This window comes from Cervus elaphus, chromosome 19, assembly GCF_910594005.1.
Source record: "Cervus elaphus chromosome 19, mCerEla1.1, whole genome shotgun sequence".
Lineage (NCBI taxonomy): Eukaryota > Metazoa > Chordata > Mammalia > Artiodactyla > Cervidae > Cervus > Cervus elaphus.
This window is the reverse complement of record NC_057833.1, coordinates 74745987-74770497: the sequence shown is the minus strand read 5'-3', so window position 1 is coordinate 74770497 and position 24511 is coordinate 74745987. Positions and strand designations below refer to the sequence as shown.

The 24511-nt window shown below is 53.7% G+C and overlaps 1 protein-coding gene across 6 annotated transcripts in view; it reads left to right on the top strand.

The window, feature by feature from the left end:
• Positions 1-22797, top strand: part of PDE9A (phosphodiesterase 9A) — a 106243-nt gene extending 83446 nt beyond the window's left edge. For 3 of the 6 annotated variants that reach the window (XM_043874724.1, XM_043874729.1, XM_043874728.1), the window contains 12 exons: positions 3262-3343; positions 4956-5030; positions 9038-9124; positions 10033-10137; positions 10487-10569; positions 11738-11894; positions 15421-15534; positions 17387-17491; positions 18194-18322; positions 19885-19980; positions 21422-21497; positions 22570-22797. In XM_043874724.1, the coding sequence (XP_043730659.1) occupies positions 3262-3343; positions 4956-5030; positions 9038-9124; positions 10033-10137; positions 10487-10569; positions 11738-11894; positions 15421-15534; positions 17387-17491; positions 18194-18322; positions 19885-19980; positions 21422-21497; positions 22570-22583 (1123 nt within the window). In that variant the 3' untranslated portion in view covers positions 22584-22797. The remainder of the gene's footprint in view (positions 1-3261; positions 3344-4955; positions 5031-9037; positions 9125-10032; positions 10138-10486; positions 10570-11737; positions 11895-15420; positions 15535-17386; positions 17492-18193; positions 18323-19884; positions 19981-21421; positions 21498-22569) is intronic. The other 3 variants (XM_043874725.1, XM_043874726.1, XM_043874727.1) reach the window with 3 other exon arrangements.
• The last annotated feature ends 1714 nt before the right edge of the window (positions 22798-24511 follow it).

The window sequence follows — 24511 nt, the reverse complement described above, 5'->3', positions numbered from 1 at the left end:
CAGCTGGAGGATGCTGGTTCCCGTGGCAACAGACACGGAGCCGGCAGGGGCACCTGGCCGATGTGGGCAGGCCCTGGCAGGACCTCCCAACGCTGGGGTTTTCGAGCAAGCAGAGAGATCCCAGCAGTCAAACCATCCTGGATGGCAGAAGCTCACGCGGTCCTCCTGGGAAAGGTTCACAACCAGCCTGCACAGCACGCGTGCAGATGTTGATTCAGAAGAGGCTGAAAGCACAAGAAGAATAATGACAATGCTGCGTGTGGTCTTCAGAGCGTGGGCAAGTTCTCACTGCTCAGACATGTGTAAATGGAAGTTCTCGTGTACAAGGGGGACCGCGGACATCATCTAGTTGGCGCGTTTTCCTGGTTCACTTTGCTCCTCTTTTGCTCCGTCTGTCTTAAAATCTCCCTCCATTTACAAAGCTGTCCTAAGCACCTTGGATGCTTCTCACAGGCATCGGGTGGAGGGAAGAAGTAGTGGCACAGTGAGAAGATCATACTGAGCCTCTTTTTCCAAAAAGGAGCAAGCATGTTATTCTGAATTTGCACATGGTGTAGCCTCCTTGTCAAACCTGCAGACAATACTGGTGGTGGGGAAGAGTCGGTAATAACTGCAGCAACTACAGCGCTCCCAGCTGAAATCCAGTCAAGAGCTTCCCGGATGTTCTTCTGTGTACAGATACCCCGTTTTGAAAAACAACTATGAAATACCGCGTTGTAATTTTTTTTCACTTACAGAATTGTAAACAATCTATAGATCAAAATGCAGCCTGAGACATTCTGAAGGCTGCAGTCCAGCACTCATTCTCACGCACCAAATGAATGAGTTCTTTTCTTGGTAAATTGTTCTCTATTACTTTTCAGGATATACTGTAGACAACATTTCTTTTTCCCCTTTCACTCCAAATTCCCTGGCTTCACGTAATACTTGTCATTAGAGATGACATAACAGACCTCCCTGTCGAGGTACCATAATGATTTAAATTATTTCCCACTGGGGGACATTCAGGTAGCTTCTACTCTGGTTTTGTGTTTTTGCAGCAATAGATAATGCTGTGGTGAATACCTTCGAGCCATTTGCTTGCATCTAATTCTTTTCTTAAGGTAAATTCCCCAGAGGAGGCTAGCGGCTTAAAGGATATGAATTTCTTTATGGCTTTTACAATATGATATGAATTGTTCTCCCAGGAGATGAAACTTTATTTACAGACCTGCATGAGCTTCTGTGTTGGCCCCCACCCCCTGCCTGGGAATCTCACAAGGAAGGAGGGGGGCAGAGTTTAGATACCCCACTGTGTTCCCTATTTGGTGGGGGGACTGGGAGTTGCTTCAAAAGGGGTTAAGGTGCCCAGATCTCCTGGAGCAGGCCCCACCTGCAGCCCCCAGATGTGTCCCCACAGGCCAGATCATTCGCCCCTAACGTTAGAAGAAGGCTTCCCTCCAAAACCAGCGGGCTCCGTTTGTTGCATTCTTGTTGCCTCGAAATTAAGTGATGAAAAGGAGTCAGACAGCAAATTCAGCATGTATGTAAGGTGTACAGGTGGGGATGTCCTCAGAGTCCGTCACGGGAGGGGGTTGATGGCGGTCCACCACACCCTGGTGCCCAAGGAGGATGTGCTTTTGGAGGAGGTTGAGCTGTCTGAAGCATCGGCAGTGCGTTTGTGACACGTTAGTGGAAAAGGCAAGCTGCCAGAGAGCGAGCTCAGTACAATTCCATCCTTGTTGAGAAGGACCAGGGGCTGCCCGTGTGTGTCCATGCCAAAGAAGGTTCTGGAAGGATGCCCCGAACTTAACAGAAGGCATTTCCAGGCATGAGACTTAGAGGAAGGAAGTGGGTAAAATGGGACTTACTAGTTTTTTAACTTTACTTCTATGGTTTTTAACTTTTTAGAGTAAACATGTCTTACCCACATCATGAGAAAAAGATTTTTAGATGCCTCTCTAAAGTGAAGATTACGTGTTTTCTGAGAGCTCCATATCTTCTCAGGAGGTCCAGCAGGGTCCTTGGGGTTTAGCAGTGAGATGTCTCTGGCTCTGTGACTTATTTTTCTGGAACAAATAAGACGAAAGGCGTTTGTGAGGTTCAGGTTGGATTGAGTTTGGGGTGTCAATAATATTGTTTATACTCCAAGGAGTATCTCCATGGAGTTATCTACTCCATGCAGGGCACTGTGCTAGGTTTTCTATGTACTCATTTTTTATTTATTTTAAGCTTTTTTTTTTTTACTTTTAAATTTTCTTTTTTTTTTAAATAAATGTATTCATTTTAATTGGAGGCTAATTACTTTACAACATTGTAGTGGTTTTGCCATACATTGACATGAATCAGCCACCGGTGTACATGTGTTCCCCATCCTGGACCTGCCTCCCTCCCCATCCCATCCCTCTGGGTCATCCCAATGCACAGCCCCGAGCACACAGTCTCATGCATCGAACCTGGACTGGCCATCTTCTGTATGGCGATCTACTTCACTCTGTGTGATAGGCTTCAGTTCCATCCACCTCATTAGAACTGATTCAGATGTATTCTTTTTAATGACTGAGTAATATTCCATTGTGTATATGTACCATAGCTTCCCTATCCATTTGTCTGCTGATGGACATCTAGGTTGCTTCCATGACCTGGCAATTATAAACAGTGCTGCGATGAACACTGGGGTGCATGTGTCTCTTTCAATTCTGGTTTCCTCGGTGTGTATGCCCAGCAGTGGGATTGCTGGGTCATATGGTAGTATTTTAAACTTTTTATTTTGTATTGGGGTATAGCTGGTTAACAGTGTTGTGATAGTTTCAGGGGAACAGCAAATGGACTCAGCCATACACACACACACACACACACACACACACACACATGTATCCATTCTCCCCCAAACCCCTCTCCCATCCAAGCTGCCATATAACGTTGAGCAGAGTCCCCTATGCTATACAGTAGGACCTTGCTGGTCACCCATTTTATTTTATTTTTTTAAGTTATTTATTTATTTGTTACTTTTTATCTTTTTGGCCACACCATGCAGCATGTGGGATCTTAGTTCCCAGACCAGGGATTGAACCCGTGCCCCCTGAAGTGGAAGCATGGAGTCTTAACCACTGGACCACCTGGGAAACCCCTGGTCACCCATTTTAAATATAGCAGTGTGTACATGCCCATCAACTCTGGGGTTTGTTGTTTGGGCTCCAATGAGGTCCCCACAGTTAGCTGCCCAGGCAGCACCAAGCCCGAGGTGGGGGTGCCAGAAGTAATCTCTGCTTTTCTTTTCAGGACCAGCTGTCCCTGCAAGTACAGTTTTTTGGATAATAACAAGAAGTTGACGCCTCGACGCGATGTCCCCTCTTACCCCAAGGTAAGATGACAGCCTGCCTGTGAAGAAACAACCATCTGTGTCCACAGCCTCAGGGCACCCCCCCCCACCTCTGGCCCCACCCAGGGCCCCCTCCCAACCCCACTGCAGTCTGCATGTTTGCAAAGCCAGCTCTCACCAGGGCCCTGGCAGTGACACGCTTCTATTATTCTTAGGCAGAATATATTTCCTCGTTGACATTTGTTTAGCAGAAGTGGTCCCAGACCATAGCTTACTGCCAGGAGATCATAGCTCCTCGCTGGTATCCACCCAACCCCCATCACCAACTCAGTGAACAAACGGTTCTGACATTCAAATGTTACTTGAAAGAACTTTCATTTTTAACTAAATTATTTATAATCTGCTTCATTGCATCTCCTGTCCCTGAACAATATGTAGTTATTATAAGAAGTTTTGTTTTGGGGTCACAGAGGATATATCAGTTACAGGAGAGGGGCCGTTGTTAGAGCAGGCAATGCCCTGGGAATTGGGAGGGTCTTCAAACAGCTACAAAAGATGGATCCCATGATGGTGGTCCTCCATCTCACAATGCCTCCAGCTGGAGACTGAGCAGGATCCTGGCCCAACTGAGTTTTACATATTTGCCCACTAAGATCTGGGCTTTGCCAGGACCAAGATCCTCCAGATAGGGGTGGGGGGCTGGGGTTGCTGGCTGTGCACAAGGCTGACCCCCCAACCCGCCACCATTCCCATAGCAGCAAAGAGCCTTCCAGGGCTGCCAGGGGTCTCCCTGACTCGGATGTGAAGGATACACTGAATATTGTCCGAGGTCATCACGTGGACCCAAGTGCCCTTTCCCACAGGAGTACACGACCCACATCTTGGGACCCTGCCCCGGGAGTCACGCGGCCCAGCCTGGGTCCCGAACAAAAGGCACCCGTCTTCCACAGAGGTTCCTTTTAAAAACATAAACAGTTGTGAAGTAATTAGCCTCCAACTAATAAAAAAAAGAAAAAAAGATTTTGGAAAGCTAAAAAAAATAAAAAATAAAAAAAAAAAAAAACACAAACAGAAAGACCTAGGAGATGACTGGGTTTAATTCCAAAACACTGTGACTGTCTTGTGTCTACAGTCTTCTGTTTCCTCTGACAACCTAACCTAAACTCCGGTGTTCCATAGAACCCACAAGCTGTGCTGTTATATAGCCCACGGCTAAACTAGTGACAGGTTCCAAAAACAAACCTCAGAATAGCTTCTTAGCCAGTACTTGAATGTATGCCAATTTTTTTTCCCCTTGATTTCACTTTATTGTATTTTTTAAAGTCGGGTTTCTCGGGATGTCATTAGCACGCAGTACGGTTCACCTTCTGCAGGTGTGGCGCACTGTCGAATGGGACAGGCTGACACGGTCACACGCCCACCACCACGATCAGGGGTGAACACTGTGTCTCCCCCGAAGGCCCCCTCGGGCCCTGCACGCTCAGTCCTGAGGCACTCCCCCAGCCCCAGCCCCAACTGGTGGGGTGTCCATCCCTGTGGAGCTGCCCCCTCCGGAACTCTCGTGGGTGTGGCCTTGAGAATGGACCCAGGTGTCCTGAGAGGGGGTGGCAGGATGTGGAGAAGGCGCGGCTCACACTGCTCCCCGTCCCTCCAGTACCTGCTGTCCCCCGAGACCATAGACGCCCTGCGGAAGCCCACCTTCGATGTCTGGCTCTGGGAGCCCAATGAGGTGAGTACAAGAACCATCGGAACGGGGTCCAGCCTCAGGGACCAGACGGGAGGCATCCCCATCCCTCGTGTCCGCTCTCCTCTCTTCCTTTTGACTTGCTTCCCCAGTTTTGCAGCCAGACTGCCCCCTGGGCTTGGGAAGGCCCTGAGCCAGAACCAAGGAGCATGTGAGCAGCAAGACCTCACACCAGATCTGGCTGCTCAGAAACGCCCCCACACCCCCCCCACTGGGCTGCATCCTGATCCCCCGGAGCAGCTGCCGAGCCCCCATGGGAGTGAGCCTCCGGGCTTCAGGATTATTTCAGGAGGGGGCTTCCACTTGAGGTCCCGCTGAGAGTGGTCGGCCTGGGGAGCCATGAGGACTCGAGGATCCATGCTCTGTTGCTCGATCGTGTCTGACTCTGTGACCCGATGGACTGTAGCCTGCCAGGCTCCTCTGTCCAGGGTATTGTCCCAAGCCAGGGATCGAACCTGGGTCTCCCGAATTGGCAGGTGGACTCTTTACCGTGTGAGGCACCAGGGAAGCCTTCAAGGGCTCAGAGTAACTTCCTACAGCACGACAGTTCTTTTAAATTTCCCTTTTGCTGAGAAAACACAGTCATGGAGATTATTTTTTGTTTAGTCTATTACCTAATAATGTCAGATACACCCTCCTCTCTCTGAACCCCAAGAAATCACAAAGCCACATAGACCTCAGGCCACCGAAAGCAGCGGATTCTCGCCAGGTTTTCGGTCACGCAGGAGCGCAGAAAGGCTCACGCTCTTGGACAAGAGTGGCAGAGTGACTTCCCTGCAGGTCTGGGAAATGGATCGTGTACCCTGAACTCTCCTGTATGAACCACTGTCACTCGCGTGGTCTCCTAGGATAAGAAAAGCCCCAGCAAGAGGGGCGGGAAAGCACAGATCTTGCCTTCACCCCACCCGGTCCACCCTGAGAAGAGCAGCTGGATGGCACGGGTGCTCCAAAATGTCCAACCAACCAGCACGCAGGGCTGGAGCTGGGAGGTCAGAGAGGAGGGGCTGTTGTAAGTGTCACTGCCAGGTCAGTGCTTGACCGAAGACGGACGTGGTGGAGGGGAGCAGGGCAGGAGGAGAGGAGTCAGGTGTTCCAGGAGAAGTGTGACGACCTCTTGTCCCAGTAGCTCCTGCTGAACAGGGAATCCTGCTGGCCTGTCCACGAGCAAGTGGGCCCATGGGAGCTTGGAACACACACCCCTGTTTCCAGCAGGTGGGCAAGTGCCGCTTCGAGCACATCTCACACTCCCCGTAGTCGTTTTGACCTCAACCCACAGGGAAAAAGAGCAAAGCTGGGTCCCTGATGGCAGAACCCTGCCATTCCTGTCTCAATAGAACACAGGCTGCTTGTGGCCAGAGAGAGAATGTTCCACCTTCATGTCAGAGGTGGAAGGATCCCTGCATCCACCATGGGGAGGCGGCCTCTCTGCCTTCATCACTCCACCTGTGGGATGTATGAGCAGGTGCTGGCAGAGCAGGGCTAAGAGGAGGGAGGCAGCCCCCTGCAGGTCTCCTTGGCCTGAGTGGTCGTCATCTAGCCCCAGGGTTTCACCAGCACACCTCCACGATCCCAGGGGGCCTGGACAGGGTTCCAGTGCTTCTGTAAAGTGTCTCCCTGCCCGAGGTGGCAAACCAGAAGTGCTCACAGACAGGAGCCCTGGCCTCTGGGGGTGCCATGAATTTTGGAGCATGAGCAGCAAAGATGTACAAGGACACACCTGAAAGCTTCAGCAGCCCGTGTGGCCCCCAGCACTGCATCTGGCCACCCTCTGAGAACATCAGAGCTCCCGGGTGGTGGTGGTCTACCTCCCTCCCTCCACGCAGGGGTGGTGCGCCCTGCATCACCCAGGGCCCAGCCCAGCATCCTCTGATCACAGACCAGACAGGGAGATGACCTCACGCTGCTCCCCTCTCTCGAGGGCCAGCCTCTGAGCGCTCCCCACAGCACTGCATCTGCCCAGCTCCGCCTTGAAGGCTGCGGGACCTCCCAGTCGTCTCACGTGTCCTCCACACTCATCATCACCCAGCTGCAAGCCCAGGACCCGCCACAGCGTCCACAGCTGCCGTCATGGGAGCAGATGTACAGACGCGTCCCTCCTGCTCCGAAGCCACCACATAAGTGGCACCAGATGGTTTCGTCTGCCGATCACCTCCGCCTCCTGACTCTGATTTCACAGCAAACATTTCGGCTCTGCGGGGTTGCCTGCAGCCGTGAATGGGCTGGTGTGGCGGGGAGCAGGGGTGTCAGAGCTACAGCCCCTCTGGTCCAGGACAGTGGGGGCACCAGCAGCTCTGAACGGCTAGACCCTGACTAGGCGCTAGTGCTGCCAGCCAGGCTGGGATGACCTGGACACCAGCTCTCCCACCCTCATGCCAGGACCCTGCGCTCCCCACACTCTGTCAAGGGCTCCTTCAAAGCCCCGGTTTCCAAACCTTGGCACCCAGTCTGCGTCTGGGCTGTCCCCTCAAGGAAGACCAGCTTGTGGCCCCTTCAAGGACTTTCCATCTGGACATCCTCCCGGGCCCCCACTGCAGGGCTGGGATGTTTTCCAGTTTCCCAAGTGGGTTCTTTGTGATGCCATGCAAGTCTTTGCTCCCAGAGGTGTTCCTTCCATGGCCAGCTCATTGACCCTTCATTGTAGGGTTGGATTTGCAAAATTTCTCCTGAATTGCAGTTGTTTCCAGTTTCTCATATATTTTGTAACAAGAAAAAGTGGGTTTTCAACTGCACTCCCTGAATAGGTCTGCTGGGGCTGCCATAGCAAATGCCGCAGATTTGGGGGTTAAACAGAAACTGTTTTCTCACAGTCTGGAAGCTCGACCTCTGAGATCCAGGTGTGGGCAGGGCTGGTCCCTCCCGAGGCCTTTCTCCTCCGCGTGTTGACAGCCGTCTTCTCCCATGTCCTCATATGGGCGCCCCTCTGTGTGTGTCTGTGTCCTGACCTCTTCTCATAAGGACACCCGTCCTCGCAGATTAGGGCCCGCCCTAGTGATCCTGCATAACCTCAATTAATCCCTAACGGTCCTCTCTCCACACGTAGTCACGGGGGTGCTCATGGCCTCAACTGCTTGATTGGAGGGTCACGATTCGGTCCTTAACACACCCTTTTTGGGAAGAGAAGGTTGCCTGGTGAACAGGGCAGACAGGAAGTCTGTGCAGACACCAGGGCAGGGTGGACACTGGGGCCAAGGGGCACAGGTGGGGGGCCCAGGGCGGGGAGCTGGGGGGCGGGGGCTGGTGTCCTGCTAAGGTGATGCTAAGTCAGCCCCACTCTGAGACCTCCCTGGGCTCTTCTCCCAGAAAGCAGAGGCCACTTTGTCAAGCTCTCACTTTTTAAAGATCATTTAATCTTCTTGGCTTGATTAAGCTTCAAAGTTCTGAGTGGCATTTAAATAGATCTCAGCAGTGACAGTAAATCCTCTCTGGGCCTAGAAGCAAAATCAACATCAAGATGAACGGGGATTTCTGTAGAAGGCAGCTGAGTGAAATTAAGTTTGGGAGGGAGTACTCCCCAGAAGGAAGCTTGCCTTCCAGACACTTCGGTTCATACATAAGAAAGTACATCATCCCAGTGGGGTCCCTGGGGGCCCGAAGAGGCAGGTTTGGGATGGATGAGTATCTGTCAACACTGCTCCTCCGCTCCCCATCTCCCAGCCTCGGGCTCGTGCAGGGTCTGCGGGAGTTGAAGGTGTCTCTCAGAACCTCAGGCCGGGATCCTGACCCACTGAGATGGGTGTGTGTATAAATAAGTCAAGTCACTTCCAAAGTGGTCATTTGGGGATAGCGTTACTTCATCTGGTCACTGTCCCTCCTGTAGACAATGCCACTGACTTCTAACCTCGACTGCTCTTTCAAAGCCCCCACACCCCTCCTGGGGGTCCTAAAACCTCCTAGTCAACAAGCTTTGGTCCTGGGGCCCCCCGGGAGGGGAGGACTCTCCTGGGGCCCGGCCCACCATGCTGCTTACAATCCTTATACTCCTGCACCCGCAGATGCTGAGCTGCCTGGAGCACATGTACCATGACCTGGGCCTGGTCAGGGACTTCAGCATCAACCCCATCACGCTCAAGAGGTGGCTGGTGAGTGTCAGGCCCTGCTGGCCCCTGAGCGCAGTTCCATCGCATTTCCCGGGAATGCACCGTGGGTACCTCCCTTTGGGCCTGGGCTTCCTACTGACAAAGGCCACACTCCTGGGAGAGTCCTGTGGGGACCCGTCCCCCACCAGGCACTCTCTGCTCCTAAGCTTCTGTCTGTGAGCAGGAAAACAGTAGGAGCCAGGGAGAGTCAGGTGAAGAGCGTGTTCTAAGCAGCATTTGTGTGGGGGCGAGGGGGTGCTATGCAGGTGTATAAATGCACGTGCCAGTGTGTGTGGAGTGTGTGTGTGTATGCTCGTGCGTGAGTGCTGCTGCCTGCATCATGGGAGTCTGTGCATGGGTCCATGTGTAAGTGCATCTGTGTGTGTGTCTGTGAGGTGTGCATGTCGGGGAGGGATGTGCATGTGTGACTGAGTGTGTGTTTATCAACAGATCTTCTTAATAAAATGCAGCTCACAGCCCAAATGTTAGAAGGCTTTGGAAAGGGATTTCCCTGGTGGTCCAGTGGCTATGACTCTGCTCCCGGTGCAGGAGATCCAGGTTCCATATCTGGGCAGGGAACTAGATCCTGCATGCTACACCTACCAACACAGCCAAACAAATAAATAGTGTTTTTAAAAACCTGTGGAAGGTTTGGTGGTGGCTGGGGACCTGGCACCCCACACGCAGCCCCCTTGCCCTGCCCCCAGCTTCACACCCCACTGTGGTCCCCTGGGGACACCTTCCCCTGTGTAGCCCTCGGACACCCCTGGGCCCCTCGTCCTCACCCCCAGGAAGCGGGAATGCAGTTGGATGAGGACCGGATGGGAGTCGAGAGTTGGCATCAGGAAGAAGGTGTGGGGAGCTTGGGGAGGGTGGGCAGTGGGCACAGAGCGGACCGTCTCCTCCCGCAGCTGTGCGTGCACGACAACTACCGGAACAACCCTTTCCACAACTTCCGGCACTGCTTCTGCGTCGCCCAGATGATGTACAGCATGATCTGGTTCTGCGGGCTGCAGGTGGGCTGGGGGCGCCCCTCCCGGAGGGGAGCTCAGGGCGGGTCTGGGGGCATCCCTCCTGGTGGGGAGCTCAGGGAGGGTCTGGGGGGCATCCTGCCTGCAGGGAGCTTAGGGTGGGTCTGGGGAACATCCCACCTGGAGGGGAGCTTGGGGCAGCAGCTCCTCCACCACCTGGAGAAGCACCACCCCTCCAGTTTGTCAATGAACAAGTGGATGCCCACCCCCCACCCCAGGGAGAGGTGCGTCCTCCCCCCACCAGGCCACAGCTGGGGGAGATTCATCCCCCTGTGTCACTGTCCCACCCCCTGCCAGCCCGCTCCTCACCCACCAAATCCTCTCTCCGATCCAGGAGAAGTTTTCGCAAATGGACATCCTGGTCCTAATGACTGCGGCCATCTGCCATGACTTGGATCATCCAGGCTACAACAACACGTATGTACACGGTCCTTTTCGCTTGTCAAGAGCCCTCTGGGTGTCAGAGGTGAGCTTTTCAGCTCAACCCCCTGCCAGTTCCCAGCGGAAGCTGTCAGCGAAGCGCTCCTGAGCCCCCAGCTCCACCCCACCTCTGTAGGACGCAGCCTTCCCGCCAAGGACTTTGTCCAGGACTGGGCCTTCCCGGCAGGATGCCTAAAGGTCCCCAGACCCCATGGGGCTGCCTCAGCCCTTTGCAGTCCTGGCTGCAGGTCTGCGTCTACACGGCAGGGCCTGGCAGCAGCAGAACTCCCCTCCCCCTGCAGCAAGGAAGGACGTTCACACACCCATGAACCGGGAGGGGCGGATCTCCACCCAGTCTCTGGATCTTACTCCCCTGAGGGCAGCCTCACCAGCCTGTTTCCAGCAGGAATGAGGGAGAAGCTAGGGCAGTGACAGCAAGAACAGGGATGTGGGTGCGAGGAGGCAGGGAGGGTCCAGGGCAGGCTGTGGGGCCAGGAAGATGGGCCAGGCTTTGCTGGAACACTGATCCACTCCTGCCTCGGGGCGAAGGCAGAGTTCCACCCCATGTCCTTGCCAGAGTCCAGGTCAGGTGGCGCTGGTTTGTGTTCATAGTGATACACTGGTTGTTCTGTGGAATTTGTGTATTTGTGTGTTGAACTTTACCATATGGGCGATGATGCTCAACATGTCCAGGAAAGATGCTATCGCTACTCAGGACCAGAGTGGATTCCAGGGTGTGGACATCCATGCCCGGAGGAGGAGGTGTCCTCGTGGGCATCCACCCCCTCAGTTCACACTCAGATGCTGTGCTGAGCACAAGCCACGGGCCATGCCCACAACATCTAGCCCTCCTCCCACGTCCTACAGTGTCTGCAGGGTTCCTTGGTGAAGGCCTGGCCACCTCGAGGGCACCTCCTCAGGGAGGACTGAGGCCCATTGGTGGTGTCCACCGTTAGGACTGTAACGACTTGGGAGTATCTAGTCAGAGGGGCAGCTGAGACCTGGGAGGGCCGGGAGGAGTAAGTTCCCGGCACAAGCAGAGTGGGGTCCCCTCCAGCAGCCCCATCGCCTCCAGCCTCTACACCAGCACGCACGCCCCTGCGACACTGCCCCCACCCGCATTTGAGTGCAGGTCCCCGAGGGTCCCTCTGCTCTCCAACCCCAGGTACCAGATCAATGCCCGCACGGAGCTGGCTGTCCGCTACAATGACATCTCGCCCCTGGAGAACCACCACTGCGCCGTGGCCTTCCAGATCCTCAACCAGCCCGAGTGCAACATCTTCTCCAACGTGTCACCGGAGGGCTTCAAGCAAATCAGGCAGGTGTGTGGGGTGATGCCGCGCCCACTGGGGAGTGGGGGTCCCTGGGGGACAGTGAGCCCCACAAGAGAGGAGACACCCTCTCTTCCTGTGCCTGAGGCTCCCAGGAGCTCCCAGTCTCTCATAAGGATCCTGGGGGACCGACCCTCCTTCCACACCTTCTCCAAGGCCAGGTGACGCCCCAGGAAGAAGTATGCACTTGGCCTGCGTGGGCAGTGTTCCATGGACCTTCAGGTCACGACTACCATTTAATTTAACCCTTTGAGATACGTCCTTTCTCATCTCGCAGCCCAGGAAACTGAGGCTGACACAGGCAAGGTCACTCGCCCAAGGAAGCAGATCCTGGACGGATACATCTGTGACATCCAGCCCGACAGAACCCTGACCACTGCCCCTAGGTCCCACTCCTGTCCCCCACCACCCCGTGACCAACCAGCCTCACCTCCCACTTCAGAAAAGAGACCTTTCTGCTCCTGGGGGCACATGGGGCAGGGGATGGGGGCGGCCACTTGTCCAGAGACAGAGGCTTCCAAGTCACCAAAGTCATACATACACCCCTCACACACATATACGTACACACACACATGGCAGGTCCCTCTGAGCACAGGCCCCTAGCACGCACACACACACATACACACATACACACAGAGCAGGTCCCACTGAACAAAGCCCTGTGCCCCACCCTCTGGCGTGTTCAGAGGAGGGACAATGTCAGAGTGATCCTGGAGGGGTGAGGTGGGTTGAGTGATAGCTTCCCCCGACCAAAAAAATAGTCAAGTCCACCTCCTGACCCCCGAGGAGCTGCTAATGTGACCTTATTTAGAATAAATCTTTGTAGCTATAATTAAACTAGGATCTTTAGAGGTTAGCTCAGATCATCCACATGGACCCTAAATCCAATGACAAGTGTCCGTATAAGAGACACGCAGAGGAGAGACAGAGAGGTTGTGTGATGGCGGAGGCAGAGCCCCAGGGCTGCCAGAACCAAGAGGCAGGGAGTGGGCCGTCCCCGGAGCCTTCAGAGGGAGCACCTTGGTTCCTCCAGAGTCACGAGGGGATGCCTTCCTGCTGCTCTGCCCCCCGCGTGTGGCACTTTGCACGGCAGCCCAAGGACTCAAACAGGTGGGAGCCACGTCCTCCATGTGGAAGTCCACCCGTGTCTCGGTGGCCCAGCTGGGAGTCCCTGACAAAGGGAGGCCTGCACCTGATAACGGAGAAGGCAATGGCGCCCCACTCCAGTACTCATGCCTGGAAAATCCCATGGATGGAGGAGCCTGGGATCGGACATGGCTGAGTGACTTCACTTTCACTTTTCACTTTTATGCATTGGAGAAGGAAATGGCAACCCACTCCAGTGTTCTTGCCTGGAGAATCCCAGGGATGGGGTCGCACAGAGTCGGACACCACTGAAGTGACTTAGCAGCAGCAGCACCTGATAAAGACGCACTAGAACCCCAGGCAGGACACACTCCCCTCCTCCTGGAGAACCGACAGCTTCACCTTAGCAGACAGCCGCAGGCCTGTTCCCATCCTTCTGCTTCCAGGAAATCGGCGCTCAGCCAGGGCTTAACCACAGGCCTTGTTGAGTCACCTGGTGCAGTTATCACCCTTTATCTATAGGCTTTCTGGCCGCCCTTCCACGTGTATGGACCCACAGAAATGGCAGGCACCTGCTATGTGTTGTTCTATTAGCTGTAGCAAGTCTTTCTGTAAAGCAGGTAAGGAGGCGAGTCCTGAAGAAAGGGCCCTCCTGTGTGCCGCCCCTGACGGCTGCTGGGTGAGGAGCCCCGCCAGGAACTCAGCCCAGAGCATCCAGGCAGCTGGCCCCCTCCCCTCGTGGGAGGAGCAGTCAGAGCAGGAGGAGACACGCCCCAGGGACATGCCCCAGGGACACGCCCCCAGGGACGTGCCCTGCCTCCTGCCACCCACACAGGGACACACTGCTGCTCCTGCCCCAGACATCTTACTGACTTTAACGCTTTCTGGGGGTAAAATCCATTGTTCCAGTTTTTAATAATGTTTTTTCCTTGAATATCTTGAGGGATAACTCATCACGAGAGTAGATCCTTCACTAATAGCAATTAAATCCTTACCGAGAAATGGCACAATTCAGAAGGCCAGTGATGCTCCCTCCCCAAGTACATTTTTTATCTCTCCTGACTGATTTGAGTTCTGTATTTGCTGTTTCTGGTGTTGTTTTCTTGGAGAAGTAGAACATCATACCCAGCACAGAGGTGTGCTCTGTAAATATTTGTGGAATGGTTGGATGAATGGATGGACAGATAGATAAGTGAATAAGTGAATGGGTGGATGGATGAGTGAATGAGTGGGTAGATGGATGAATGAATGGATGGATAAGTGAATGAGTGGATGGATGAGTGAACAAGTGCATGGATGGGTAGACAGATAAATTAATGGGTAGATGAGTAGGTTGATGGATGTATGGAGAGATGCATGGATGGATGGATAGTTGGATGGATAGAGGGATGGATGGATAGATGGACACTTGGATGGATAGATGGATGATAAATAAGTGAACAAGTGAATGGATGTTGGAAGAATGAACAAGTGGATGGTTGGATGGATGGATGAACAAGTGGATGGTTGGATGGATGAGTGAACAAGTGGATGGATGGGTAGACAGATAATTAATGGGTGGATGAGTAGGTTGATGGATGGTCATGGTTTCAAATTACATTACTTCTACTAAACCAACATTTGGTTAACAAGATCATAAAATGTTTGTATTAAAAACATTTCATTTTTGCTTACAAATTTGTTCATAGAAGAATGCTATTATTTATCATCAGACTTTGTTCCCAAGCAAGATATGCACATACAGTCACATACAGATTTAAGTTAGTCGCTCAGTCATGCCCGACTCTTTGCGACCCCATGGACTGCAGCCCACCAGGCTCCTCTGGCCATGAGATTTTCCAGGCAAGGATGTTGACATGGGTTGCCATTTCCTTCTCCAAGGGATCTTCCCAACCCAGGGATCAAACCCCGGTCTCCTGCACTGCAGGCAGATTCTTTACCGACTGAGCTACAAGGGAAGCCCTAACATACAGATTAGATGATAAGAAGAAAATGGTCTTGGAAAATGGGTCATTGACCCCCAGCAACAAGATCTAGGAGGAGCAAACCGTATATCTAGATTAGTGAACTGGCAGGAAACATTTGTCCTTGGCTAAAACCGGGTGGACTTCACAAGGAGCCACGCTGAGCCTCTTCTCTGCAGGTGAATGCTCCTCGTGGGCCTGGACTCGCAGCCTGCTCTGGGGACGGAGCCTGCATCAGGCACCCTTGCGCTCAAACCCCAGCCTCCCACTCACCAGCTGTGACCTGGGCAAGCTCCTTAGCCTCTCCGGGTCTCAGTTTCTTTATAAAAACGAGGCCAATACCCGCCCCGGCACTGGCATGAGGCCTGAATGAAGTGGCTTGAGCAGAGGGCTCCGCATACCGTGGTTGCTCACTGCGTAATTATTGGCATCACGCCCTGTGTTAACTCTTTGCCTTCACTTCTCAGGGAATGATCACGTTAATCTTGGCCACTGACATGGCGAGGCATGCGGAAATCATGGACTCTTTCAAAGAGAAAATGGAGAATTTTGACTACAGCAACAAGGAGCATGTGACCCTTGTGAGTGGGCTCTTTTTCCTTCTCTGGGGGCCTAGCAGGTGAGCCCCACCCCCCAGCTCAGACTGGGAACCAAGAAACCAAAGGAAAATGCATACCCTCACCTGGAGTGAGGTATCAGTAACACCAATTTTCAAAGTCCCAGCGCTTAGCAGGGAAAGCCCCCCAGCCCCTAGTAGGACCCCCTCTCCTGGTTAAAGGAATTCCTTTCCCATCCTTTCATCTCCTTCGGATTTGAATGTGATAAGTGGGCGAAGGCAGCCCCAAATGCAGAGGCCCGGCCAACGCAGGGGAGTGCCAGGCTTGGGAACAGAGGGCAGAATCCAGGGCCGCCTTGATGTTGGTATGACTGTGCTCTCCACAGACCCACCATACCCGCTTCAACCAGCAGGTATGGTTCCCACCCCTGCCTCCCCTGTGGTGTGCAGACCATGGGGTGCTGATGAAACCCCAGGTGGTGTTTCTGGGGGCTCCAAGTAGCTTTGGTCCTTTATGTCTCAGCACAGAAAGAATTCAATGAGAGGCAAAGTTATAGATAAGAGATTAGAACAAGATGCTTGTGAGGCTTACAAGTGGGTGGGTGAGAGCATGCCACTCCCTGAGAACTTGGTGAGCTTGGTTCTATAATCAAAGGAAAAGTAGGGAGAGCAGAAAAGACCACCTTCTTCCTCGTTCTTGAGTAGACATCATGCTTCCATCATGAGCTCCTCCTCCATGTCAGATGGGGTGGGGGGAGTTTTCTTGTCCCTGCATGCTTAAGCCAGGACTGTCATGGCACTACAGAAAAATGATTTCAGGTCACAGTACAATGAGGGTCTTTCACTTTGAGATGTCCCCTTTCCATAAATTATTGTCTCTTATGTGTGCAGAGTATGTCCTAGGAGTCATTAACTTACTGAACTCTCTGGGCAGGATGTGGGTCGCATGCCACCGTTGTTTTATTGTTTGAGGGTATGTCCCTATGCTTCTGTCACACGGTTTTCTTGCTAAGCAAGCCTGCTTGGTTTTGTGGTTAAGAAAACTCACTTTCTTGAGTGATCATTAACTTACAAGGGTCTCGCATATTTTTTTCTCTACGTATAATCCGTTAGAGTGTGTGTGTGTGTGTGTGTGTGTGTGCACGCGCATGTGCGTGTTCAGTCATACCTGACTCTGCGACCCCATGGACCGTAGCCCGCCAGGCTCCCCTGTCCATGGGATTCTCCAGGCATGCTGGAGTGGGTTGTCATTTCCTTCTCCAGCAGATCTTCCCAACCCAGTAATCAAACCCGTGCCTCTTACATCTCCTGCATTGGCAGGTGGATTCTTTAGCACTTGAGCTGCCTGGGAATTAACTGTTTAATCACCTACTTTTCCCTTTACTCTGTCCCTCTCACCGAGGCTGGTGGGCACGCTCCCTGCTGCTATGTGAGGGTCCACTTCACCCTATGTTTCTAACGCACTTCTTCAGTGCTCAGGGGGCCCATTGTGTTTCTTCTCATTACCGTTTAAACCTCTGCCTCCTGACAGCGCTATCTGTCTATATTTTTTATGTATCGTCAACGTCAAAGAGATACTTCTGAGCTTTGCAATATGTGGTTCATAAGACAAAATGTCCACGTGTTAAAGGCGCTTTCCTGCTACTCAAGCCCCTCCAGGAAGGAGTCTGATCCTTGGGGGTGTGGTGATGCCCCGTTCTCCTCCCCTTGCAGTGGGAAGTGTGCCCTTGTTGGGGGGAGGGGCTACAGCAAATTCGGGTTCCTCTCCACCTGAATCTCCCACCTCCTCCCTGCCAGCCTGTGATGGCAAGCCCAGACCCAGAGCCCTGCGAGGTATATCCCATGCTGCATGGCTGAGTCCAGATCTCTTCTTTCAGCTGAAGATGATACTGATCAAATGCTGTGACATCTCCAACGAGGTCCGCCCCATGGAGGTGGCAGAACCGTGGGTGGACTGTTTGTTGGAGGAATATTTCATGCAGGTAAGACTGTCGCACAGGCCACACCTCCTGGGGCTCTTTAGCCCCTTAACTGGGTTCCTGTTTGAAATGTGACAGAGGCACAGAGGTGGCCAGTTTCACAGCTTCTAGAAGCCTTCACAGCAGGGGCACGCCAGAAACACATGGGGTTGTAATTTGAGACACGTAAGACAGGGACAGACAGGAAAAGCTAATGTCAAACTGTCAACCACGTTAGCACCCCTGTTATCACTGATTAACTCCCCCCACCCGATGGGGGCCTCCTGCAGGGACTGGAGCCCCTGGGTGCATGAGACCAAACAGTTATGGCTGGAGACACTCTGGGACAGGAAGCACAGCCAGCCTAAGACGGAAAATGTCAGAAGGGGCAATAAGCCTCTCGCTAGAGCAGCTTGAAGAGTCTGGGGCTGGGATGAGGGGTCGCAGGGTGGGGGGTGCTGGTCTACAAGCTGCTCTGCTGCTGAGCAGCCAGCAGGGCCTGGAGACGTCCTCTCCTCCCCTGGACACAACCGTGCAGGCCCAGGGGGCCCCTGGTTAGCACTTACAGCGTCCTCATCTCCCACGTGGTCACTACCATGTGTGATGCGGGTGATTCTGCTACCATGTTAGCTGTTTTTCTCTTCCTCTGAGAGCAGTGATCCTTGAAGCGCCCAGATTCCACGAGTGTTTCTTTCTTTAACATCATGTTCGGTACCTTCCCTGCAGAGTGACCGTGAGAAGTCAGAGGGCCTCCCCGTGGCCCCATTCATGGACCGGGACAAAGTGACCAAAGCCACAGCCCAAATCGGCTTCATCAAGTTCGTCCTGATCCCGATGTTTGAGACGGTGACCAAGGTGAGTGACCACATCCGCAAGCGGGTGACCCAGCAGGGAGAGGTACACGTGTGCACTCACATGGACACACACACACGGACAGACTCACAGACACACACTCACATGGACACACACAGACACACAGCATACACTCACATGACCCACACAGAGACACACACTCCCATGAACACACACACACACACTCCCACGGACACACAAGCACATGGACACACACAGACACACACTCCATGGACACACAGACACACTCACACGGACACACACTCAAACACACACACACGAGCAGTAGCTGCCTACCTGACGCTCACCCGAAGCCCACCACACCTAACACCCGCATGTTCAAACAGACCGCCCCCCACCCCTCCTGGCCTCCGTGCCCACCCCCAGCCCAAGCGGTGACCCAGCCGCAAAACCACGGCGCCTCTCACTGCCCCTTCCTGGGCCTGCCCCTCCTCCACCATGTCTCTGGAGCCACCCCAGCCCCCTCCCAGGGCACTAGCAGGGCCTTGTCAGCGCCTGGCATCTCTGCCTTCAGAAGAACCTTCTAACCTGCCTGCCCCCGTCTCCCCCACCCCCACAGCCCACAGCGATCACCACATTAATCCTCAGTCAGGAGACAGTCTCTGCCTCTCTCCTGAACCTTCCATGGCTCCCATGGCCCCCAGCACAGGGCAAACCACCTGCCTTATTGGGCAGTCGCCCATCCTCTTGGGCACTTCTGCCTTACCGGAGAGGCCCGTGGCTCCTGGTCCCACCTTCTTCAAGCCTCCACCTCTGAGCCCAGCCTGCCTTGGCCTGGGCCCCCCATGCTGTTCTCAGCAACCTTCCAGAACTACCTCAGCACACCCTTCCTCGAGTCCCACAGCACCCTTACCCCACAGGCGGCAGGTGAAGGCCAGCAGAGGGATGGTGGGCCTGCCCTCCTCTCTTGCAGGAGCAGGTTGGGGCTGGGGGCTGTGTGCACAGGGCCCCGTGGGGCAGGGAATCAGGGACTGTGCCTCCTGGGACTGGGAGGGAGGGTCCTCAGAGGGAGAGGCAGCCCCCTCAGAGCTGAGTCTCAAAGACAAAGCATGCTCACCAGGTGGACCCGGGGCGGTGGGTGCTGCAGGCGGGAGGCAGAGCCGCAGGCAGGGCCAGGCCCCAGCGTGGTGCAGGCAGAGGGGGTCCCGGGCCACGTGCGGTGTGCCTTCACTCCACCCACCCGTGGCTGCCCAGAGTCTGCTGGGTGAGGTTGGCGAGGTTGGCATTTGGGAGATGAGAGTCCGCGGTGGGATGTCGGGGTTCTGGGAGGCAGAAGGAGGGAGTGGCTTCTGCCAGGTCCTCGTGGAAAGTATGAGAGCAGGACACAGCGTGGGACTCAGAACAGGCAGGTGGGGCGCTCCGTCCCTGACAGCTCTGTCCCCGCAGGCTCCCAGGAGCCATTGAGCAGCCAGCAGCCCCTCGAGCACCGTGGGTTCTGCCCCAGCCGTGACCCTGGACGGGAGCGCGCCTCCCGGGCGGCTGGTTTCCCGCGATGCACTCCCGCGAGGATGACGGCCTGTTGACAGCCTCCTTTTCTCTCACAGCTCTTCCCCGTGGTTGAGGAGCTCATGCTGCAGCCGCTATGGGAGTCCCGAGATCGCTACGAGGAGCTGAAGCAGATGGACGATGCCGTTAGGGAGGTGAGTCACCTCTGTGAGGAGCTGGGGTCCACGGGCCCCCCACCCCGCCCGGCCACACCACCCAGGGGGCCTCCAACAGAGCTCATCCGTCCATCCCACAGAGACGCCAGGCGCAATGCAGAGGTGTTCTGTCCTCAGGGGGCTCACAGATGGGAGGCACAGAGCCTTGGGGGGAGTTTGTCCACTGCGGTCGTGGTCGCCCACGGGGGTTCGAGGACATCACAGCCTCTGCCACCCACGTCCCCTCAGAGCGGGTTTCTGGCCCCATGCAGGTCCCTCCCCTCCTCCCAGGGCTGACTTTTTTCAGAAGCAAGGCCATGGAAGAGACTCCCTGGAAAAGCCACCACCACACCCAGCCGTGGGACTCTGGTGGCACCTTGAGGAGGATCAAAAGACCCGATCTGGCTCTAGTTGGCTATTGGGGTTGGTCCTGTGTTTCAGGGAGGCTCAGAGCTGGGGTGGAGGCTTTCAGAGAAGCCCCAAGAGCCGGTCTGACCCCGGCAGGACCCCAGAGGGTGCAGGCCTGCTTCAGGGCCCCCTGCCACTTGGGACCCCCGGGACCTGCCCCGTGACGTCCAGTCACCCAAGTGTGGCCTCCCCTCCCTCCCCCCTCCCTCCCCCCCTCTCTCGGGTGCCCAGTGTGGTGGGAGCCACCTCCCTGCTGCTGCGGGCTTGTTCCCATTGGGCCTTGCCTGGCACCCCCCGCCCACACCCCAGGGCCCCCTCCCATGCCGTTTGTTCTTCATACTTGCTGCAGGCAGGGCCCCCACCCTGCCTTCCAGCCAGGAACTCCCACCATGCCTTGCTGAGCCTCCGGGTGGCTCTTGACCCTCTCAACCTCCTTTGTGTATGATGCCAGATGCACCATGGTGCTTTCGGGTCAATGGGCAATCCCAGCCAGCAACCGATTGATTTCTCAAGTCAGATTTTCCTCCCAGGAAGTCACAAAACCCCAAAAGCCTAAGAGTACATGCTGCAGAGAACAGATGTTAGAGGTGGCGTCCCCCAGCTGCACCCTCTGACAGGAGGGCCTGGCCCCCGTGGTCCAGCCTCGAGCCATCACTGCAAAGACCTCAGTCTCCAGGTCCCAGGCTGCCTGCCCAGAAGGCCACTAAGACCCTGCACGGCCCCCTCCTGCCCCCAGAAAGAGCTGACCCACAAAAGAGGTGACAGGACCATGGACTCAGCATCCACCACGGCCAGTGCTCTGGGGCTGCCTCTGCAGCCAGCATGAGCTCACTGTCTAAGACCGAATGGAGGCCACGTGGTGAGGCCTCCAACGGCCGGGAAGCTAGACCGTGCAGAGCTGTGTCTGGGAAGTGCCCCCGGGAGCACGTCCCCTCACATGTCTTAGCACCTCCTGTCCCAGGAAGCTTTTGAGCAGGCAAGCAGTCACTCACTCACTGTCTGTCACCCACTATGTGCTCTGTCCTGGTCATAGCAGAAGGCTGAGAGCCTGACGTCTGGGAGCGCCACGTCAAGAGAGAAAAGCAGAGACTTCGGGAAACAGAGTGAAGGTAACGCTGCCCTGAATGATGTCTCAGTTGTTGTTCAGTCACTCAGTTGTGTCCAGGTCTATGCGACCTCGTGGGCTGCAGCAGACCTGGCTTCCCTGTCCTTTACTGTCTCCCGGAGCTTGCTCAAACTCACGTCCATTGAGTTGGTGATGCCATCCAACCATCTCATCCTCTGTCATCCCCTTCTCCTCCTGCCTTCAATCTTACCCAGCATCAGTGAGTTGGCTCTTCACATCAGGTGGCCAAAGTACTGGAGCTTCAGCTTCAGCATCAGTCCTTCCCATGAATATTCAGGGTTGATTGCCTTTAGGATTAACTAGTTTTCAGACTGAAATGGGGACAGTGTGAAAAGCTGGGAAGGACGGAGGAAGGGAAGGAAGGGAAGAAATCTGTATGTACAAATGTTTTTAAATGGAACGTCTCCTCCTAGCATATAATCTTTACAAATAGGCTCTGAAAGAAGGGGTCATGCCTTGGTTAACAGAAAATGATCGATGATTAGCATCAGTCAGTTTAGTCGCTCAGTCGTGTCTGACTCTTTGCGACCCCATGGACTGCAGCACGCCAGGCTTCCCTGTCCATCACCAGCTCCTGGAGCTTGCGCAAACTCATGTCCATCGAGTCGGTGATGCCATCCAACTATCTCATCCTGATTAGCATAGGTACCACTTATAAGAGAAAACATTTTTCAAAGCTTCTCAGAAATGAAGTCTTTGCTTATGTCACTACAAGCACATCCTCTGCACTTGTGAATCCTGGCTATTCATTCAGTCCAGGCAGAAGGCAAACCAGTTCATTCAGTCTCCATGGGGTCTGGTCATACCATGTGAGTCCAGGCTTTGCTCATTACAAGCTGAGTGACACCCACAGGCATCTCGACCTCTCTGAGCCGCAGAACCCCAATCTCTAAACTAGAGGTAATAATCCCATTCTTCTCATTTTAGCTGTTCAACGACCAGAGAATTCTGATACAGAAAAATTGCTCACTGTGTGTGATGCCATGACATTTGTGATGTTGCCAGAGCATTTTTGATCCCACCAACACAAACCAGCATCTTTTCCCTTTTCTAAGCAGACTGTGCCTGAAGAAAGCAGAGAGCTGCAGACTACTGCTCTGGACCCGGCCGGCCAAGCTTCACAGGATCGTCCGTGCAGGAAAAAGTGGTCCTGAGTGCCTGCCACCACGAGAGCATTTTCTAAGAACCATTTTGTTCACTGATACAAAAAAACAGGACTTCACAAGCTGTACAGAATTTTTATTTTTAAACTGTCTTTTAAATAATATATTCTTATAAAGAAATGGGTCTGAGCTTTTTTTTGGTGGAGTTGGGTATCCTGGGCTGCTTTAGGAATCTCCCGGGTGCCCACGTGAGACAAGGACGCTGTGCTCTCCTCACCCATGTGTCTTAGAGCGATGGCCCGAGTGACTTGTTGAGTGCCTCCATGTAATTCAGCATTAGATGTCAGCTTAGCACCCAGAGCGTGGGGACATGCGTGTCCTCCTTGTGAGTTGCTAGGGGGACATTGGTGGCTGTGCTCGGGGACACGGGACTGGAGGTGGCTCGTTTAGGCTGCAGGCAGTGTGAGCCAAGAAATCCATGTGGGACACAGACAACCACAGGCTTGACCCTGTTTCCAGGGGTGGGGATTCCACATCACAATGGGCAGATAGGACAAGGAGCCTGTTTACTCAGCACGTTTCAGGATCCCTGTCTCAGGGAATGATGGGCCCCATCTCCGGTCCCTCTTCTACTGCTTCTGTTTTAGGGACAAGCACTGAGGATGTTCTGGGTGGACCAGCTCCCACAAGGGGAGACCCAGCCCCATCTAGTTCACAGTCCAGACACCCCCTCCCCACGTGCGTTTAGACCCCTCAGTGCTCCCCAGAGCTGTGGGTTCCGTCTCTGTCCTCCTGATAGCATCTGCTCTAAGAACTGACTTTTGGGGCCATCGGCATAGTCTGAGCTCTCTGGACATTTCCTTTGTGTGTTGTTTCAGTTTCCTTGGAGCATCTGTTCCCCCTGGTAAACTCCAGAATATTACTTCTTTGAATAATTCATTTTGGGGCTGTGAAATGTTCCATCTCTTCTTGAGTTCAGTTCTGTACCAGAGAGGGACATTGGGTCCCGCATCTCTTCTTAGTTTTGTTTATCATGTTAATGTTGCTAAAGCCAGTGCACACCACAGCTTAGGCTAAACTACAACCCAAACTTAGCAGGTGTTTAAATAAGATGCCTTCAGCCTGCGTGTCCTCCTGGACTGGCGTTTTATCATCTGCTCTCCCCATCGGTGAGGCCGTGCTCTGAACAGCACCTTCTGTCTGCTGCATGCTGAATACCTGCCTCACCAAACTGCTTCAGTCAAGCTTCCCACAGTGATTACTGAATTTAAACTTGTGCACACACATGCACATATGCACACAATCAAACACAGGTCCACACACATGGCTACATAAGCATACACATACTTGCATACATGTATATGCATGTCCACATATGGACACTGAGGCCCCATACACGTTTACATATACATGCAACATACATACAATGCTTACATATACATTGAACCCCGTACACACATGCTTACATATACATGGAGCATATATTCAACACACATACACATGTTTACATATGCGCTGAGGCCCCATACACATATGCTTATATATATGTGTAGCATATATGCAACACACACACATGCTTACATATCCATCCAACCACATGTGTGATCCATGCATACATACACATGCATGTGCATGTACAGCCACACGTGTACACAGGTGTTCACACACATAATGCTTAGGTGTGCACTGTACACATCACACATGCATACCTAGACATGTGATCATACATAGGCATGTGTCCACACACACACCCATGCATATACATAATCACAGATGTCCACAGACATATACAGTCATACATGTACATGTGTGTACACATGCACAATATACATTTATATACATATAATAGCATGTACACGTGTGTATATACACACTCCAACACACTTCCTCTGCC